Below are 21773 nucleotides of genomic sequence, written 5' to 3'. Positions count from 1 at the left end.
CCCTCTTCTGTCTGGTTGTAGTGACTTATAACTTTAAGATATTTTTTGTAGTGCCTTCATTTTTATCTGTGGCACTTTGTACTATGAAGCATGAAACAATGATGACAGCACATGTGCTGTTCTTCCATCTGAAACAATATGAATCTAAGTAGATGCCATTCTAGACACGTATCTAGACAAGTGCCTTTTTTTCATTTGTTATAAATTTATTTGTTGCAGATAATTTTCCTCCTGTGAATCATCCAGTTGCACCTAGTATTAATGTTGTCTTTTACTTCAGAACTGTTTTGGTGCATATATAAGTACATACACAAGATGGAATAATACTACAACACTGTTTTTGCCATATGCTTTTAAATATATTTTTTTAAGTTCTGAAAAAACATACAATAATGTTTATGAGACATTTGTATGGTTAAGAAATATTATCTAGGGGGCCTCAGTGGTGCAGCAGGTTGAGTGCAGCACAGTGAAGCTGTCTGCAGCCTCTGCAGCACAGCTTCTATTCCCGGCCTGCCTGGGAGATACCCACATGGCACGGCAGACCTCTCCTGTCTAGCCTGCTGCTCCCCTCAGAAGTGTTTTTCAGTCAGTCTGCCTGTTCTTTTCCACTCTCTGTCTCTGGTGAATTCTCTCAACCTCCCACACATCTGGCCTTTACCCCAGCTCTTGTATAAATAAATAAAATCTTAAAAAAAAAAATAGTATCTAGGGCTTCCCTAGTGGCACAAGGGGTTAAGCACTGCACTATGAAGCATTCCACAGCCTCTGTAGCACAAGTTCGATCCCCTGTTCGGCCAGGGAGCAGCCCCCGTGGCACAGCGGACCTCCCTTGTCTCGCCCCCTGCTTTCCTCGGCAGTGTACTTGGGTAAATGTGCCTGTTCTGTTCCCCACTCTGTCTCTGGTGAATCCTCTCACCCCCCACACCTCTGGCCTGTACCCCAGCTCTTGTGTGCATAAATTAATAAATCTTTTTTAAAAAAGAAATATTACCTAAAAACCATTCTTAACCACAAGTCACATGATTAAGAAATAGAATGTGACTAAGACTATAAAAAAGTCTGTGTAGATTCCTCTATCATCTCATTTTCTTCTGAACTCCTGATAGTAAATTTCTTTCCTGATTTTAGGATGATGATTTCCTCTTCCTTTTATATTATGTATGCATTCTTGATAATGTCATTCTAAAGGATACATTTCTACAGGATAAGTCCCTAGAAGAGAGTTCCAGTGATGGTCATGTAGTTCAAATAATTTTTTAAATTAAAAACTTTTTTTCTGATTACCAAGATAATCTTGTTTATTATAAAATTAGACTATTGTACAAATTAATTAAATATTACATATGGGTAACTAACCCATACCAAATAACATTTGGTTTCTGTTTCTACTATAATACTACCACATATTATTTTGCAATAATTAGATCATGCTCTATTTGCATCTTGGTTCTTTTCATATTACTTTTTTTTTTTTTTTTTAATAGAGGCATGTTTATTTATTTATTTATTACATTTGTTTGTTTGTTTTGTTTATACATGCACTGGGTACAGTCAGAAGCGCGGGAGGGTGAGAGAATTCACCAGAGCCAGAGTGGGGAGCAGAGCAGGCAGAAGGACCGAAGTACACTGCTGAGGGCAGCAGCGGGCGGCAGGAGAGGTCTGCGCACCATGTGGGATCCTCCTCCGGTGGCCGGGGATCGAACTGGCGCCGCAGAGGCCGCGGGCAGCTTCGCAACCCAGCGCTCAACCGCTGCGCCACCGGGGAGGCCCTCTTTTCATATTACTTTAGCAGGCACTTCTTTGGGGTCAGATAAGTAGATCTTCATTGTGATTTTGATAAAATAAGAAATTGGTTTAAGATTAGTTTTTGAAGATATAAGGGGAAACTAATAAATTTAGAATGTGCACTTCAAATTTAGAGGAAAAGATAATGAAAAAGAAAAACAACACATTTAGCAAAAATACCTGCCAGTACCTGCCAGCATATGTCTGTGAAATACTCCTCATCTAAAAAAATGCCTCAGACTGTATAAATGACACAAAATCTAATGTCAATGACATATTGTCCAAAAGAGACACTCCCAAATCAAAGAGAGTTAAAATTCAAAGAATGGGCAAAAATATTCCAGAGAAATGTAAACAAAAACAGAATGTACTTTTAGGTGTTTCATTTAAAATTTTGAGGGTTATTGACTTCTGTAAATTTAAACTTGGCCCTAGAATGAGTTTATCACCTTTATAAATAATGATAACATTGTTTAATGGTAATTAATGACATCATTCATTCTCTGTAGAGCTGATAATTGAAAATGATTTTATTATTTTAATTTTAAATCATACTGAGCTTTTCGGTCCTATTGAAATACAACTGTTGAATAAAATGGTAAGTTATTTAAAGTGTATGACTTGATGATTTAATACATATATGCATTATGAAATGATTTCTCCCATCCAGTTGATTAACACATTCATCACTTCACATATTTACCTCTCCTTTTTTTAAGTGGGAACATTTAAGTTCTAGTCTCAGGCAAATATCAATTATACAGTAGTGTTGACAACTGTAGTCACCATTTTACTATGTTAAATCCTCAGACCTTATTCATCTTATAACTGAAAATTGCCTTACACATCTCTCCCTATTTCCCTTATCACCCAACCTCTGAAAATCATTTTTCTACTGTCTGTTTTGATGAATTTGATTTTTTTTAGATTCCACATGTAAGTGATAACATGTAGGATTTATCTTTCTATCTGATATATTTTATGTCATTTAATGTCTATCAGTATTATCCATGTTATTGCAAAAGACAGTTTCCTTTTTGAAGATTGGATAATACTTTGTTGGTGTGTGTGAGAGAGACATTTGTTTACCCATTCACCTGTTGATGGACACTTAGGTGGTTTCCATACCTTGGCTGTTGTGAATAATGCTGCTATGAACATGGTAGTACAAAAATCGCCTTGAGGCCTCCCTGGTGGTACACGGGGTTAAGGCGCAACCTATGAAGCTCACTTCGGCCACTGCAGCACAAGTTTGATCCCCGGCCAGGGAGGTGACCCACATGGTGCAGCAGACTTCTCCTGGCTCGCCCACTGCTCTTCTCAGCAGTGTGTTTCAGTTAATCTGCCTGTTTTGTTCCCTACTCTGTCTCTGGTGAATCCTCTCACCCCCCAAAACTCTGGCCTATACCCCAGTTCTTGTGTATATAAATAAACATATCTTTAAAAAAAAAAAATCCTCTTGAGATAGATTACACTCAATGAAATAAGCCAGAAGAAAAAAGAAAAATATCAATGGTTTCACTTATAGGAAGAATATAGGGGAACCAAATAAGAGACCAGGAAAAAAAGTAATAATAAATAAAAAACCAAAATTAACAGGCAGCTCTCGCTCCTTCCCGCCGCCATCGCGCTGTGTGCGCTTACCTCTTCCTCGCCATGTCTTCTCACAAGACTTTCAGGATCAAGCGATTCCTAGCCAAGAAACAAAAACAGAACCGTCCCATTCCCCAGTGGATTCGGATGAAAACTGGTAATAAAATCAGGTACAATTCCAAGAGGAGACACTGGAGAAGAACCAAGCTGGGTCTGTAAGGAATCGCACGGAGATGGCGCGCATATTTATGCTGTATTGAGATCAGTAGCATCTACCATGTCACTAAAAACATCACTGCTTTGTGGACTTGTGTTCTCTTGGTACACCTCTGTACCTGGCTCTGTAATAAATATGTGAGCTGTTAAAAAAAAAAAATTAACAGGCAGCTATAAATCAAAGACATTCTGCAGGGGAGGAGGAGAGGGATTAAAACAGGGGAGAGAAGAGCACAAGGGACTGTGGCGATGGTGCACGGGTGAATTGGTGGTGGGAATTTTATAGGGACTCCACCTGAGAGGGGAAAGCATTCATTGTACAAAAATGAACAATGATGTAAAATATTAAAAAAAAAAATCCCCAAGAGATAGTGATTTCATTTCTGTGGAATACCTGGATCAGATGGTAGTTTCTAGGTTTTTTTTGTTGTTGTTTTGTTTTTATTTTTTATTTTTTTTAACAAGACAGATTAGGAAAATGAGAAAGGGAAAGAGAGATACCTGCACAGATGCAGGCAAGCAGAGCACTCCATTGCTGATTTGTAAAGGGAAAGGTGAGAAGAAACACCTGCATAGTTATAGCCAGGCAGGAGAGTAGTTTCATTTAGCTGTTGGTAGTTTCATTTTTAATTTCTTGAAACATCCTTTTTTTTTTTTTTTTTTTTTTTTTTTTGGCATAGTGGCTGTAGCATCATTACACAGGGTTTACTTTTTCCATGTCTTCACCAATTCTTATTATCTCTCATTCCTTTTAACAATAAGCATTCTAACACATGTGAAGATAATGGCTTTGTTTTGCATTTTCTTGGTGAATAGTGATGTTGAACATCTTTCCATGTGCCTGTGACCATTTTGTATTTTCTTTGGAAAAATGTCTACTGGTTTCTTATTTTTTATTGCTTAGTATTAATGATATTAATGGGGTTAAACATCTTTATAGGTTTATTAATACTACAATTTGATGGATGCTGTTTTCAGAATTTAATTTCATTTGTTTTGCATTTAGAATTTAAAAATCTTTATTATAAAGGGGGTAAAGCAGATATGAGCTGAAAAAAATAGTAAGATACCAAAGTGTTGTAAGTTAAAAATCCATTTTTCTTTTCCCTCTCATCCTCATATCTTTCTTTGCAGTAGTCTCCTAGTGACCAGTTATTATGTATCTTCAGATTTTTTTTAAAGATGTATTTATTTATGCATACAAGAACTGGGGTACAGGCCAGAGACAGAGTGGGGAGCAGAACAGGTGGATTGACTGAAATACACTAGTGAGGGAAGCAGTAGGTGAGACAGGAGAGATCTGCTGTGCCATGTGGGTCACCTCCCTGGCCTGGTATCAAACTAGTGCTGCAGTGGCTGGGGGTAGCTCACAGTGCTGTATCTTAACCCCTTGCCCCACCTATCTTCAGATTTTTTTTTTTTTTTTTTAAGATTTATTTAATTATGCATACAAGAGCTGAGGTACAGGCGAGAGGTGGGGGGGGGTGGGGAGTGGTGAGAGGATTCACCAGAGGTAGAGTAGAGAGCAGAACAGGCAGACTGACGGAAATACACTGCTGAGGGGAGCAGTGGGCAAATCAGGAGAGGTCTGCTGTGCCATGTGGGTTGCTTCCTGGCTGGCTTGGGAATCGAACTCGTGCTGCAGAGGCTACAGAGAGCTTCATAGGTTTCGCCTTAACCCCTGCGCCACCAGGGAGGCCCTCTTCAGATGTTTTAAATCCACATTTAGATACATATTGTAACTTTTTTTAAATATTTATTTATGTATGTATGTATGTATGTATGTATGTATGTATGTATTTATTTATTTACACAAGCACTGGGTACAGTCAGAAGCACGGGAGGGTGAGAGAATTCACCAGAGCCAGAGCGGGGAGCAGAGCAGGCAGAAGGACCGAAGTACACTGCTGAGGGGAGCAGCGGGCGGCAGGAGAGGTCTGCGCTCCATGTGGGACCCTCCTTCGGTGGCCGGGGAGCAGACCGGGATTGAACCGGCGCTGCAGAGGCTGCAGAGGCTGCGGGCAGCTTCACAACCCGATGCTCAACCGCTGTGCCACGGGGGAGGCCCTACATATTGTAACTTTGAATAAAAATGGAAAGATAAGGAGAAATTTCCATCATTGTAGTCATCTGTGAAAATAAAAGGAGGAAAAGTGGACTGCAACTTAGCGCATGCTTTGAATTTGGATCAGTAAGTAGTACATCTTAACTTCATGACTCTGCCTGCAAGCAAGTGCTTATTTCAGTTTCTCTTCCAGCCTTGCAAAGATTGAGTCATGCCTTAGAGAGGAGTTAGAAAAAGACCAGAGCTTGGGTCAAGGGGAAGAGTGTTGTAATCAACTGAGTGGTTGTGGGTGACAAAGGAGTCAGTCTAAGAAGGCTAAATCCTGGAGGTTGTTTTGCAGGGGGCAAGAAAAGACTTCAACAATGAGTACTGACAAAATAACTTTTCCTAATAGTCCTGCCATTGAAAGTGTCCGGTTCTAGAAAAGCCACCTTTTGAAAATAAGTATTAGAAAAATTGACAGAAAGAAGACACTATAATACAGATATAATAAAGGTAGTCTAAAATAGTTTATACAAACAAATACAAGCAGAATTGGAAAAATCTCTCCAGATTAATCCACCATGGAAGAACTGTGCTTCATATTTGTTTTAAATTCACTTGTGACTTATTAATTTTTTTATCCTTATGTCCATCTTTGAAGGAAAAATATCAAGCATAAAATGAGTTGAGAAAATAATGGAATGAAAACCACTGTTACCTCAATTCAATCATTACCTTTTTGTGAACCAACGGAAAGTTTTAGATATCATTCTTAAGGTTAAGTTTCTTACTTAAGAAGAGCATTCTACACTGTAATTCCATTCTCGAAATTCCCTGATATTATGTAATATTGAGTCTATATTTAAATTTCCCCATTTGTCCTCAGAAAAAAACACATTTTTGTATTTGGAGAACAATCACCAAGACCTGCCCCTGATGACTAATATCCTGAATGAGGAGACAGCATTGCAAATAAATGAGCACACTCAATCAATATGGAAAATGTCTATGCAGAGATAGTAAAGGAAGGAGTGATCTGTTTTATCTGAGTATGGCTAGGGATGAGAAATCATTTGATTCTGTAGATCTCCTCTCTTCCATTTCAGGAGAGATGAACAGATGATTTGGGGGAATATTGGATTGGGTAGGAATTAATGACCAAAGGGTCAAGTTGAAGTTGCCAGTTGAGGAAAGACTTGAGGCTGCTTAAAATAGCCTACGGGATACATCTGGTTAGACTGGGGGTGGGGCTGGTATGAGGATGCAGTGGTTGCCAGAGACCATCTATAAATTTAGACTAAATCTAGGAGCTGGAGAGTTTGTTTGCTGTACTCTTGAAAGATATGAATTTTGCTTTGTGAATTAATGGTTCCCAGGCTCTCTTGCCAAGCTGCTCTTTGAATCTTTATAGGGTTTATACTTTCAGACCTAAGGGAACCATGTAGGGGCTAGTTTAGAATCTGTGGTTTTCTAAAACCCCCTGGGGTGATGTTGATGTTTAGCCAGGTGCACATGCAATACAGCCTAAAGAAATGAGATTTGCATTTAAAATTAACTCCTTAAATATCTGCATTGTCTAATACTTGAAACTTGTATAGTGCATCCAAGAAACTGTCTTTGTGATTTTATTTCATTTTAATTAAATTTTAAAATTAAAATAAAGCAAAATATTTTCCCATTAAATACAACTTTATCTTGGTACCACCATATTTTACTTCAACCATTAAAAATTTAGCATTGAATTAAGGTACACTGAGTATAAAATATAGCCTGAATTTTATATAAAAAATAAACATGCCTGATAATAATTTTTATATTAATTATATGTTGACGTAATGGAATATTTTTGATAGGTTGGTTTAAATAGAAATATATTGCTAAAATTTATTTCACCTGTTCCTTTTTAAAAAGTATACCTCCTATAAAACTTAAAATTGTATCTGTAGTTCACATTATATTTCCATTGGACAGGACATCTTTAGAGCTTTATGGAAGAGGAGAGTGCTACACAGTGAAAGTCAATCCGCATCTGAAATTAATCCAATAAGGCTATAAAGACAATTTATAAAAAAAGAAAATTTTTGTTGCCTACTATCCACTGGAATGTGAAATCCATAGGAATTGTTGTGCCTTTTCTCTACTGTTAACCATGACCAGAGCATGGTAATCTATAGATATTTGTTGAGAGAATGCACTGAGGCAGAAGCAGTAGGAATGGAGATCCCAGTGTGAATAGAGGGGGTTTTAAGTAGATAAATGCTTTTGAACTTCTGTTAACTGAATTTGGGTTTTGAATGGAGGGAACATCTGGAAGAGTCATGTGTTATGAGGTGGGACTGGAAGTTAAAGCAGGCTGGGGGTGGATAAGTAACTCTATTAACTTTTAGACCTGGTTCAGTTTTAGTTTCCTAACCATGATGTCCAGTTGGAAAATGACTGAAATTCTAGAGAGATCTTAACTTGATGTGTGGGAGTCATCGGCAAATAGTCTAAGCTGCTGGGGTCACATATATGGAAAAATAAGGAGATTGGAGAGAATTCAAAGTGGGACACCATGATTTAGAAGTGGGAAAAGAAGTTAGCAAAGATTACTGAAATGATGAGCAGAGAATTGAAGAAATGTTCTTAGAGAAGTGAGCAATAGTAGCAAATGATGTTCTGGAAGTTTATTACATTTGACAATTGGGACCAGGTTGGTGAATCTTGGGTAGTTTCAAGGAGGTGGTGGAAGCACAAGGCTCATAATAGACTGAAGAGTACATGATGGATGAAGTGATTGCAGGTAAATATTTAGAGTATGTCTGTGAAGTAATGCACTGGTATAAGATGGGAGCAAAGGAAATACTTCTGGAAGATTTTCTTAAGATAGAAAAGACTAGTTTGTTATAACCTGTGGGGAAGGAGCCAGAAGGGCAAGATTTACAGATCTTGCAACATTGGCTCCAGTATGTGCTCTGATTTTTCTGTTAGGAATGTGTAAATACCTCTGTGCATTTCATCACCAGTTGAGTGTTGAATAAATACTCAGTATTTTTGGTGCTTATGTTATTAAAAAGTTCACAGAAAAAATTTTTTTTCTTTAAGGGGAAATATTAAAGGGATAGATTAGAGACCCAAGGCCACATGGGCAACATGGAAAGAACTAAAAGTTGAAACCTGTTTGGGTATTTTGTAGGATAGTGAGTTAACTAGTTACCTGATGGCCTTCTGGTTAGAGTTACATGAGGCAAGAACACTGAATATTATCTCTGATCTGGAGAGAGCATTCCAGGCAGGATGACTTGATAGAGACAGAGGAGAAACCCTGGTAGAAAACATCATTTGTCATAGGAAAAATCTCTTTGAAATCTTGAGGAGCATTGAAGGGCTTTTGTTTTAATGAGGTCTTTCCAGCCTGCCTTCTATCCGTGAACCTTGACAGCATGAGTGCATATAAATTGCATTTGTAAAACTAGTGTGATTGAAGTTTAAGCTTGCCTGATTGAAATCAATAATCTGTTATTTGTATATTTTATGTATTTTAATTTAATATAAGCAATTCACATTGGAGCCTTATTTAATAAACATTTTCACTGACTCTAAGTCCCCCTAATTTTATGAAATTGAAAAACTTGAAGAAAAAGTAAAGCAAAATGGTGAAACTTATCAGGCTCATCTGAAAATAAGGAGGAATATGGTCAAGGAACACTTGGAGGGGAAAATAGACAGTATCTGACCACATCGTCAAGAACTGATTTTGAAATTTGCTTCTGATTTCACCTAAATTCCTTAATAACTTGGTATGAACCTGGTGTTACATACTGAATTTGGACTTAAATTGATAGTACTTTGAATAACTGATGTTGTTTTTGGAGTCAGTGGGTTTAAAGTGAAGTGTCCTTAGGCTCACTCTGGGAAAGGTTTCACCAGAGCTCCCCTTTCAGCGGCCATGGGGCTGAGTTTCCCAGGCAAGTTTCTCCACGAGACAGAGACATTAATTATATTTGAAAGAGAAGGTTATTAGAAAAGGGACAGAAGAGTAAAGTACACTTGCATAGACACAAGCAGGCAGAAAGAGCTGCCCTGAAAGGAACAGATTTGCTGAGAGGCCTGCAGGGTTGCAGGCGGGCAGCCTGGAGGAGAGGTGCCTCTGCAGAGGGAGGTCAGTGAAGAGAAGCCCCAGTATGGTGCTGGTCGCGGGCAGGCAGGGAGGCTGCTGCCCTGCAGAGGGAGAGAGTTGGTAAAAGGAAGCATCTGCTTAGGCACAGGTGGGCAGAAATAGTGCTACCCTGTTGTGGGGGCAGTTTTAGGATTTATCTTCGGGGAGGGGCTCATCTTTGTGGGGGGATGGTTTGTGCTCCTGACACTCCCTGTAGCAATCTGATAGTTTGGGTGCTGCGCCTCCTGGACGTTGATGCCTAAGGGCTTGGTTTCTGTAACTGAGTTAATGGCTTATACTTATCCCACTTCCCCTACCTCCTTGTGAGTTAGGTTTTTGACCTTGTATCTCCTTTCCAGTTTTTCTATTCTTATCCTCCATCAATAACAATGCCTATACTTCTACAATTCACCAATAAATGAATAGGCAGTGGATTTAGAAAGGTAACTCCCATAATCTAAGAAACCGCCATAGGAATCATATTTTTTTAAAATTCTGCACCTCTACTGTAATCTTCATTTAATAAACATTAGTAAATATTAGTTAACTAATAGAATTTGTTATAAATGTTAATATTTTATTTCTTTTTTTAAAGATTTATTTATTTATGCATACAAGAACTGGGGTATAGGCCAGAGGTGTGGGGGATGTGAGAGGATTAACCAGAGACAGTGGGAAACAGAACAGGCAGATTGACTGAAATACACTGCTGAGGGGAGCAGCGGGAGAGTCAGGAGAGCCATGTGGGTTGCTCCCTGGCCGGGAATCGAACTCGTGCTGCAGTTGCTGTGTATAGCTTCATAGGTTGTGTCTTAATCCCTTGCTCCACCAAGGAGGCCCCTATTTCTTTCTTTATTTAGTGTATTTTATTGATGGTACATGACAAGGCAGGATTTCCTAAGCCCCTCCCCTTCTCCAGGGTGTTTGGGATGGAACTGTGACAGTCAGGAGACACTGGATGAGTGGAGGAAGGACCCCCTGGAAGTATATCCAGGACATGCCCTCTGGGGGGCCCTGTGATACCTGCTTCACCTCCTTCTTGTGTCATCTCCAGGTGACATGTCAAGTTCACAAGTGATACCCTGGGGGAGGGGGCATAGGGGCATGTAAGGTTGTGCCTGTGACCCTCCTTTTCTTGCCTATGGCCTTGACAGCACTAGTAGAAGTGGAGATGATGTTCTGGGCAGCTCCTTGGCCGTCACTTTACTGCTTTCCAGAAGGGTTGCCCATGGTCTTCTGGGTGACAGTGATGGCATGAACCATGATCATGAATCCCTCTATGGTGCCAAAGTTGTCATGGGTGACTGGCCAGGGTGACCAAACAGTTGGTGCAGGGAGCATTGCTGACAATCTTGAGGGAGTTGTCGTAATTCTGATCATTCACAAGTACCGCAAACGTGGGTAAATCAACGGAAGAGGTGATGCCCTTTTAGTCCTCACCCTTCAAGTGAGCCCCAGCCTTGTCCAAGGTAGGGAAGATGCCAGTGGACTCTGCAACATATTAAGCACCCATATCACCCAATTTGATGTTGGTGGGATCTTGCTCCTGTATGATGGAGATGGACTTTCCATTGATAGTAGGTTTCCTGTTCTCAGACTTGACTGTGCCACTGAAATTGCCCTGGGTGGGGTCATACTGAACATGTAGGCCATGCAGTTGTGGTTAATGAAGGGATCTGTGGCAGCAGCAATGTACACTTTGCCAGAGTTAAAAGCAGCCCTGGTGACCAGTCCCCCAATATTGCCAAAACATTCACTCTGACTTTCCCTGGTGTCTCAGGGATGTGCTAACACTCTGTGAGAAGACAAGGCTGGCTGTCATATTGGGAGGAGCAGAGAGCCTTTAATTGCTACTTAAATTTTTTCTTGCAGAACATAGCCTTGGGAGCCTCCCTGGTGGCATAGGGGTTAAGTCATAGAGCTATCAAGGTATTGCCAAATGGGTTGGATCCCCAGCCAGGGAGCTAACCCACCTGGCGCAGCAGAGCTAACTCTCCTGTCTCACCCACTGCTCCCCTTAGCAGTGTATGTCAGTAGATCTGTCTGTTTTGCTCCCCACTCTGTCTCTGGTGAATCCTCTCACCCCCTCACCTCTGGCTTATACCCCAGTTCTTGTGTGCATAAATAAATAAATAATTTTAAAAAAAAACCCACCACAGACCACTGCCTTGGGTTTAAAAACAGGCTTTTTAAGGGAGACTTGGGGCATCTGAGTACTGGCTATACAATTATTGATCTGACTTTGGAAAGTTACTTGATCTTTCTAAACCTTGTCATCTTGGGGGAGAATCCGATGTAGGCAGGGCAGACCGGTCGGCTGCACTGACTGGTTAGGGTGACTAGTCTTGGGTGTGTCCTGAATGATAATCTGAATTAGCATAAAGGATCATCTGGCTCTTCAGTTCATCAGTTTAATGTCCAGGTTCCCATGGCACTTCCATCTACTCCCTTTATCCATTCAAGCCTCCCAAACTTTCCTGCTGGGGAAGGAATGGGGGATTTTTTTTTTTTTTTTTTAATTTAGCAATGATAACTCAACACTTATGGGAAACTTACCTATCACAAAAATGGAGATATTAATATAACTTACCTCAGTAGGAAAAGCAAATGAGGTAATTCCTATAAAATACTCATAATGATGTCTGGCAGATATTTATGTACTGGCTCAGTACATAAAAGAATTGCTATTAATATTCTCTCTTTTTAAAACATTCTTAATTGTGGTTTTGAGACTGGAACTAGTAGGTTTTTGTTATGTTGAAGAATACTTAGAAAATAAATATGTAATATACATTTGTCATTTAAATAATTTCCCCACATATTAAGGTTCAAAAATATATATAAATACATTGTTTCACTTACTCCTTAAAATAAACCTGTTGGGTCACTGCTTTTACTAGTCCTGATTTATCTTAAGGAACCTGTGTCTCAAAGAGCCTCTGGAGAGCAAGGACTTGGTCTAGATCACTTGGTTGATAAACGATGTCACTGGGAAAGTAGCCAAAGTTTGTCTGACTCCAGTAAAACATTTTTAAATATATGTGAAACAATTAAGATACACAAAATACGTAAATAAGAGTAAACTAGACATGTTAGAGTTGGTTATTTTATCTTTAAGCATGGATATTGTTCATGAAAAATGTGAAGAATGATAAGGCAGTGCGTTTTCATTTAGAATCCTCTAAGGATTAAATTTAGAGTGAAACTCCAGGAGAAGCAGATTTTAGAGTTTCAGTTAAAAATCTCCTTGAGGGCTTACGAAAGAGCTGGTAAAGTCTATGGTATTTTAGGTATGATTGGCTTTGCCAATTGAGGACTCATTTCTAACCTTGGGGATTGTCTTTTAAGATGTTAAATGAGCAGGGAATTTGATGAGATGATAGTTTGAAACTGATAGTGGGGCCTTGAAAGGTTTTTTGTCTTTTTGACCAGAAATAAGTTGTACTTGCTTATAGTTTGAGTGGAAAATGTTGGGGAAAAGGACCCTGTGATTAGAAAGGTTTAGCTCTTAGGTGTTTTGTGTACATTTGTGGAACCGGTCTTCAGCTTACTTATTCTTTTTTAATTAAATAGTAGTTGTCTCTCCTTGATTGTTTCTCCCTCCTTCCCCTCCTCCTTTGCCTCACCTCCATATTAAAGGATTTATTTGGGGTTCTAAAACCCTTTAGTCAATTGAGGGTGGGGTTTGAGGTGAGTATATGAGCTAAAAAGGTAAAAAAGATGTCTGGATCTGGTGAAGAGAATCGGGAAACTTCTGAGTTCTTTGTGATGGCTCCTATTCAGCCAAGGCATGGAAGCACCATAAGCCCTTATGGCCCCAAAATAGGTCACATGGCAGGGTAAGGTAGGGACAAGTGCAAATCCAGTCCTTTAGCATTGTTCCCCCCAACTCTCCTAGTCACCCTTCCCTGCCTTTCTGTGGCCTTTGGGACCCTCACCTGGTTGGTTGTAGGCAAACTGGAGAACTAGATCAGAGGCAAAGCTGAAAGAATATTGGTGTTGCGAAACTTGGTAGCACAGGAATCCTTTTTTTTAATGCCTTAAAAAAAGAAAAAGATAAATTCATGGCTGGAATTCTAAAACAGCCATTTTCATTGCTCTGGAAAATAATAGTTGCTTTGCAGTTCCCCTTAGAAGGAGGATTTTTTTTTTTTTTTAAGATTTATTTATTTATTTATTTATACAAGCATTGGGTACAGTCAGAAGCGCAGGAGGGTGAGATAATTCACCAGAGCCGGAGTGGGGAACAGAACAGGCAGACTGACGAAATACACTGCTGAGGGCATGGCAGGAGAGGTCTGCGCCGCCATGTGGGACCCTCGCCGGCTGCCGGGCATCAAACCGCTGCTGCAGAGGCTGCAGGCAGCCTCGCAGTCCAGCGCTCAATGGCTGCACCACCAGGGGAGGCCCTAGAAGGAAGATTTTTTAATTAAATGTGTGTTAAGTACTTATTTTAGAATCTCTTTAGGTGGATATTTGTTGAGTAGCTGCTCATCTTTTCATTTAAATTTAGTTTTTAAAATTTTTTAAAAATTTATTTATTTACATATATTTCACATCATTGTTCATTTTTGTACAATGTTTGCTTTCTCCTCTCAGGTGTAGTCCCCATGAAATTCCCAACACCAATTCACCTGTGAACCATCACCATAGTCCCTTGTGCTCTTCTCTCCCCTGTTTTGATCCCTCCCTCCCTCTCCCCTGCAGAGTGTCTCTAATTTATAGTTGCGTGTTAATTTTGCTTATTTATTTGTTTTCCTGACCCCTCATTTGGTGTTCCCTAAATTAGTTTTGTTATCAAGCTGTTGTGAGAATTATACTGCTGTTAGTTACAGAATCGATGCTGACCTCTGTTCTGTTTGGGAGTGAAATCCTCTATGAAGCATGGTTACATTATCTTAAAGTCAACATTAATGGAGGCACTGATGATAGTCCCTGAGCATTTCCTGGAAACATTCACTTTTCAGTTGAGAGCATAGATCCTAAAAGTGTCACTTCTGATCAGACAAACTATTTTGTTGACTATTTTTTTTATATCTATTTTTTACATCATTTTTCATTTTTGCACAATGTATGCTTTTTCATCTTGGTTATAGTCCTCATACAATTCCCACCCCCCTTATTTTGACCGTAATGCCTCCTCCACCCCCACCCCATTTGTTGACTATTCTTTGTGGTCTACATGTTAGTTTTTCAAATTGCTTTTTCTTGACAGGGAGTCAAAAATTTGGGGGTGGAGTGTTAAAAATCATAGACATTAAAATGAGACAATAGTGCATAAACACTGTCTTTGATTTTAAAATTTCTTGGGGAAGGCTATTGGGAAAATAAATGTTCTAAAAGACTTTTGGGGTGGACAGGTGGGGGGAAAAAAGAAAAGAAACAGGTTGAGAAACTTACCAGTAGCAAAGGTCATAGTCTTGTAGGACCATGTCTCTTAATCTGCACTTTGAAAGTCTTTAACACATAATCTTTGTGTTTTCTTGATACAGAAAACACAGCATGTATGGAATGTGAGTGTGTTAGGAGGGACTACTATCAGATCTGTCCAAAGGGCATTGTCAAATACCTCTTTGCTCAATGCTATTTGAGTTCCTTCAAGAGTGGCTGTAAGAGTATCACAATGGTAGGAATGTGGAGAAGTGAGAAAATGGTGGGATTTGGGAACTCTGGGGCCCACACCTGATGTAAGGAGTTCAGCATTTCTGTTGTGTCAGAGCAGAAAGGAGGAACCCAGAGGAAATGATATTTTTGGAATGGATATAGAGTGGAAGGCAGAGAATGCTGGGACTTAAAAACAATTACTGCTTTTTTTTTTTAAGATTTATTTATGCATACAAGAACGGGGGTACAGGCCAGAGGTGGGGGTGGTGGTGAGAGGATTCACTGGAGACAGAGTGGGGAGCAGGACAGGGAGACTGAGTGAAATACACTGCTGAGGGGAGCAGTGGGCGAGACCAGAGAAGTCTGCCGCACCATGTGTGTGGGTATGTCCTTGGCCAGCTGGGAATCGAACCTGCGTTGCAGAGGCTGCGGACAGCTTCACAGCGCGGCACCACTGGGGAGGCCCTAACCTTTTCCTTTTCACCACTTTTTTTTTTTTTTTTTTTTAGATTTATTTATTTATTTATACAAGCACTGGGTACAGTCAGAAGCGTAGGAGGGTGAGAGAATTCACCAGAGCCAGAGGGGAGAGCAGAACAGGCAGACTGACGAAATACACTGCTGAAAGGAGCAGAGGGCGGCAGGAGAGGTTTGCATGCCTTGTGGGACCCTTGCCCTGCGGCCAAGGATCTAACCGGCGCCACAGAGGCTGCGGGCAGCTTTGCAACCCAGTGCTCAACCGCTGCGCCACCGGGGAGGCCCTCCTTTTCACCACTTTTATTAGATTTTTTTGTATCCTACCAGGGTTTCTTTATGTAAGTATGAATATATATAATTTGCCCATACTTTTTCTCTTTTAGTCCATATTTTTAACACTTTTTCCATGCATATACAGACTATATAGATCCTCCTTTTATTTTTTCAAAGATTTATTTATTTATACATACAAGAACTGGGGTACAGGCCAGAGGTTCGGGGGTGAGAGGATTCACCAGAGACAGAGTAGGGAACAGAACAGGCAGATACACTGCTGAAGGGAGCAGCGGGCGAGTCAGGACAGGACTACTGCGCCATGTGGGTCAACTCTCCGTAGCTGGGTTTTGAACTCCTGCTACAGTGGCTGTGGATAGCTTCATAGTGCTGTCTTAATCCCTTGTGCCACCAGGGAGGCCCAGATCCTCTTTTTTTTTTTTTTAATAGAGGCATGTTTTATTTATTTATTTGTTTGTTTGTTTGTTTTGTTTATACAAGCACTGGGTAGAGTCAGAAGCGCGGGAGGGTGAGAGAATTCACCAGAGCCAGAGCGGGGAGCAGAGCAGGCAGAAGGACCCAAGCACACTGCTGAGGGGAGCAGCGGGCAGCAGGAGAGGTCTGCGCGCCATGTGGGACCCTCCTCCGGTGGCCGGGGAGCAGCCGGGGATCGAACCGGCGCTGCAGAGGCCGCGGGCAGCTTCGCAACCCAGCGCTCAACCGCTGCGCCACCGGGGAGGCCCCCAGATCCTCTTTTTAAATATATCCTCTTTTAAAATTTATTTATTTATTTATTAGATTTATTTATTTATATAAGAATCAGGGTACAGGCCAGATGCGTGGGAGAGTGAGAGGATTCACCAGAGCCAGAGCAGGGAACAGAACAGGCCAATGACGAAATACACTGCTGAGGAGACCAGCAGGGGAGACAGGAGAGGTCTGCCGTGTGGGATTCTTGCCGGTCGGCCTGGACCAAACCCGTACTGCAGAGGCTGTGGACAGCTTCACAATGTGATACTCAACCGCCTGGGCCAACAGGGAGGCCCCTAAATATATATTTTTTAATATATATACTGGACATCTCTACCTAATAGGGACAGAAAATTTTTCTTTCTTTCTTTTTTTTTTTTTTTTTTAAATTTATTTATTTATACATACACAGCTGGGATATATAGGCCAGAGATTCAGGGGGTAAGAAGATTCAACAGAGACAGAGTGGGGAACAAACAGGCAGACTGACTGAAATACACTGCTGAGGAGAGCAGCAGGTGAGACAGGAGAGGTCTGCTGCGCCATTTCGGTTGCTCCCTGGCCTGCCGGGGATCAAACTCGCGCTGCAAAGGCTGCGGATCCCTTCATAGTGCGGTGCTTAACCCCTTGTGCCACCAGGGAGGCCTGACAATTTTTCTTTTTTTACAGCTGTTTTCTATTATGTGGATATATAATTGAATTAGTCTCTTATAGATGAACATGTGGTATTTTTCAGTTAATTGTTAAATCATTCAGGGTCCAGGCCTCCCTGGTGGCGCAATGGGTTAAGACGCAGCACTATGAAGCAATCACAGCCACTGCGGCATGAGTTCAATCCCTGACCAGGGAGGTGACCCACATGGCACAGCAGACCTCTCCTGCCACCACTGTTCCCCTCACCAGTGTATTTCAGTATATCTACCTGTTTTGTTCCCCACTCTGTCTCTGGTGAATCCTTTCACCCCCACACCTCTGGCCTGTACCCCAGCTCTTGTATGCATAAATAAATCTTTTATAAAAAAAAAAAAGATTGAGGGTTCTCAAACCATGTAATTATGTACAAGTATCGTAGGATAAATTCCCAACAGTGAAATTGCCATATTAAAGGATAAATTGTATTTATGATTTTGATATTTGCTCCCAAAATTGCCCTTTGTACATGTTCCACTTTTGATGATTGCTATTCTGATCAGTGAAATATTTCAGTCAAAGTGCAATGACTTTATTTAAAGAGCAATTTGACAAGCTTTTAAACACACAATAATATTATTTATTTATTTTCTTATTATTGTTCATTTTTGTAATTGGTTTTTTCCCACAGGTGTAGTCCCTATTATTCTCCCACAACCACAACACCCATGACCCATCACTATAGGTCCTGTGCTCTTTCCCACCCTGTTTTGCCCCCCTCCTCCTACCCCTCCCCTACTGTAAGCCTCACTCATAGCTATGGTTAGCTTGCAAGTTTTGTCTTTTTCCTGACCCGTTGTTCAGTTTCTCTATATTCTGCATGTAAATGAAATCATCCAATATTTATCATTTTCCTTCTAACATACTTCACTTAGCATAATCCCTTCGAGCTCCATCTGTGTTGCTGCAAATGGCATGAGTTTGTCTTTTTTGATCACTGAGTAATATTCCATTGTGTGTATACACCAAAACTTTTTGATCCATTCCTCTGTTTTGAGGCATTTGGGTTGTTTCATTATTTTGGCTATTGTAAACAGTGCTGCAATAAACAGAAGAGTACAGGTTTCCAAAAGGGAAAGAAATTTTATAGGCTCACTTGTGGCCAGATGCCTTTGTCCTGCCCCAGACAGCATCTGCTGAGCAGAGCTATGCAGTCACTAGACTGGTACATAGAATAGTGACTGCGCATTATGAATGTATCACTTATTTTATACTTTACTATAAATGCTGTTTTGCATTTTAATTTGATTACATACACTTCTGCTTTCTTAAGTTTTTTCTATTTGCATGCTGTAAGTTGTGTATGTTTTTATTTTCTTGTTCTGTAGCAAAGCCAAATAATTTTTGATCCTTTGGAATTTCCACTTATATGAATTTCATATTCCTACCCTTTCTTCAGTATTCTGTTGAGTCACTTTCCTTTTCTTGATTTGTGGGAGCTCTTTCACACTAAAAATAGCAACTCAGGCCTCCCTGGTGGCGCAAGGGGTTAAGACGCAACCTATGAAGCTCTCCACAGCCACTGCAGCACAAGTTCAATCCCTGGCCAGGGAGCTACTCACATGGCACAGCAGACCTCTCCTGACTAGCCTGCTGCTCCCTTCAGCAGTGTATTTCAGTCATTCTGCCTGTTCTGCTTCCCACTCTGTCTCTGGTAAATCCTCTCACCCTCCACACCTCTGGCCTGTATCCCAGTTCTTATATGCATAAATAAATAAATCTTTAAAAAAATAGCAACTCTTTGCATGATTATGAATATTTTCCCAATCGATTTGATTTTCAAATTTACTTAAAATAATATTTCACTAATTTTGACAGTACTGTATATCAAGAAATAACTATATTTTGCATTATTATTCTTTACACAAAAATGCAAACAAAAGATTAATATGACAATACTTAGCTTTACTAAATGTAATACATTAGTATTTTTTCTTTACTATTTCATTAGAAAAACCACTTCTCATGAAACATTTCTTTGGTATTGGGACTTGTTGATTGCGGTCACAATTTAAAAGGAATTGTATTATGGGGTCTTTACTGTTTAAATTGTTAATGTTATATGTAGTAAAATAAGTGTCTTTTTTGTGGCTTCTCACATTTTACTGCTAGTTTGAATTGCTTCCCCCATTTTCTAAATTTTCTTATTCTTACATCTTTTTTATGTTTAAATTAATATATGTGGAATTTTTGTAGACATTAAATGATAAAGTATCAAACTTCTCTCTTGTGTCATTGTTAAGAAATTGATATTTCTCCACTATGACAGCATTTTAATAATAAATTACTAAATATTCTTGTGTTTAGTCTGTTAATTTGTGTATCTATTATGTCTGTTTAAAATGTTATTAAAAAATTATTTTAGGGCCTCCCTGGTGGCACAGCGGTTGAGCACTGGGTTGCAAAGCTGCCCGCTGGCTCTGCAGCATTGATTTGATTCCCTGCTGCTCCCCGGCCACCGGAGGAGGGTCCCACATGACGCGCAGACCTCTCCTGCCGCCCGCTGCTCCCCTCAGCAGTGTACTTCTGTCCTTCTGCCTGTTCTGCTCCCTGCTCTGGCTCTGATGAATTCTCTCACCCTCCCGCGCTTCTGACTGTGCCCAGTGCTTGTATAAGTAAATAAATAATCATTTTACACTACTGCTGACTTTTAAAAATATGCCACTTCGTATAACATTTTAAAATGTTATTGAAATGTAATGTACATAAAGTGAACTGTATGTGTGATGATTATGTGTGATTTTGGTGAATTTTGACAGATGAAAACAACCAGTGTACCTTGTACTCTGATCAAGAAATTAGGTATACTTTATTTCTGCTATTTTTTTAAATGTTTATATGATTGGATAATGCCTACATAACGTATTTTGAATGTAACTGTTGCTCTTCATTTTTGAAGTTTACACTCTGTTATGTCACCTTCATTCAACAAGTTTCCTAATTTTTAATGATTATATATTTTTTCTTCTTGAAGCATTGATAAAAACATTCAGTCATGGTAAACATTAGCAATCTAGAAGTTACCTTTCTCTTTGCTCCTGACGTCAGTGGAAATCCTTCTACTGTCTTAATTCTTGTGATATATTTTCAGATGAGCTGTTTAAAAAAATAAGTATTAGAAAAGGAGTTTTGGGCCTCCCCAGTGGCGCAGCGGTTGAGCGCTGGGTTGCGAAGCTGCCCGCGGCCTCTGCGGTGCCGGTTCGATCCCCTGCTGCTCCCCGGCCACCGGAGGAGAGTCCCACATGGTGCGCAGACCTCTCCTGCCGCCCGCTGCTCCCCTCAGCAGTGTACTTCGGTCCTTCTGCCTGCTCTGCTCCCCGCTCTGGCTCTGGTGAATTCTCTCACCCTCCCACGCTTCTGACTGTGCCCAGTGCATGTATAAACCAAACAAACAAACAAATAATAAATAAATAAATAAGACATGCCTCTAGAAAATTAAAAAAAAAGAAAAAAGAAAAGGAGTTTTAAAGAGTGATTTGTTCAGTGGGTAAAAGGTTTCTCTTAGGGTTTGGAAATACAATGGAATTAGATGGGGTTGACTAATGTGCAACATTGTATATACACAAAAACCTCCGAATTATAATTTTAAATGGTAAAATGAGAAATTTTATGTTAATTTCATTTCAAAAGGAATAGGGGATAAATATATCACTCACTATCCACTCCCCAGACTGGCTAATGTGAACAGACAGAAAATATTGTTAATGAGAATATGGAACAACTGTAACTCAGTCACTGGTGAAAATGTATATTAACTATTTTAGAAACTACTTTGGCTTATCTTCTAAGGGTGAAAATATATACACATATAAACACATTCTATGACCCAGTATTTCTCCTCCAAATGTCTTCGTTAAAGGATAGTAGTATGTTTTAGCAGTATTCTTGTCATAGCCAGAAATTAAAATTAACTCAAATGTCCATCTATTGTGAAATAGGTAAATATATTGTAGCATATTTAATAAGTGAATTGCTATACAGCAATCACAATCAGTGATTACAAGTATACTTAATAACATGGATGAATCAAGTATAATTTTAAGTGTAAGGAATCAGTTATATACAGTTTGAAAATGAGCAGAAGATTTTATATGATGATCTATATATGTAGGCAGTGGTTACTTTTTGCAGGTGAGTGACATCTCACAGGATAGTTTCTTGGTTGAGATCTGAGAACATGAGTGTTTGTTTTGTAAA

At 39.8% G+C, this 21773-nt stretch overlaps 2 protein-coding genes across 5 annotated transcripts in view; both read left to right on the top strand.

Annotated features, from left to right (window-relative positions):
• Positions 1-21773, top strand: part of TET1 (tet methylcytosine dioxygenase 1) — a gene marked incomplete at its 5' end in the record, with an annotated part of 131780 nt that overhangs the window by 51014 nt on the left and 58993 nt on the right. The window lies entirely within an intron of this gene.
• On the top strand, positions 2997-4521 carry LOC311178983 (large ribosomal subunit protein eL39). Its single transcript, XM_084245805.1, has one exon. It carries the CDS (start codon positions 3445-3447, stop codon positions 3598-3600), a length of 156 nt encoding a protein of 51 aa, XP_084101931.1. The 5' UTR covers positions 2997-3444; the 3' UTR covers positions 3601-4521.

The sequence above is a fragment of the Talpa europaea genome, assembly GCF_964194135.1.
Source record: "Talpa europaea genome assembly, chromosome: 10".
NCBI classification, from domain to species: domain Eukaryota; kingdom Metazoa; phylum Chordata; class Mammalia; order Eulipotyphla; family Talpidae; genus Talpa; species Talpa europaea.
Note: the sequence above shows the minus strand (reverse complement) of the source record. Positions and strands in the feature narration are given on the sequence as shown.

What these genes read in the sequence shown, in the direction of transcription:
- LOC311178983 (XM_084245805.1), top strand. Translation starts at nt 3,445, where the DNA reads ATGTCTTCTCACAAGACTTTCAGGATCAAGCGATTCCTAGCCAAGAAA.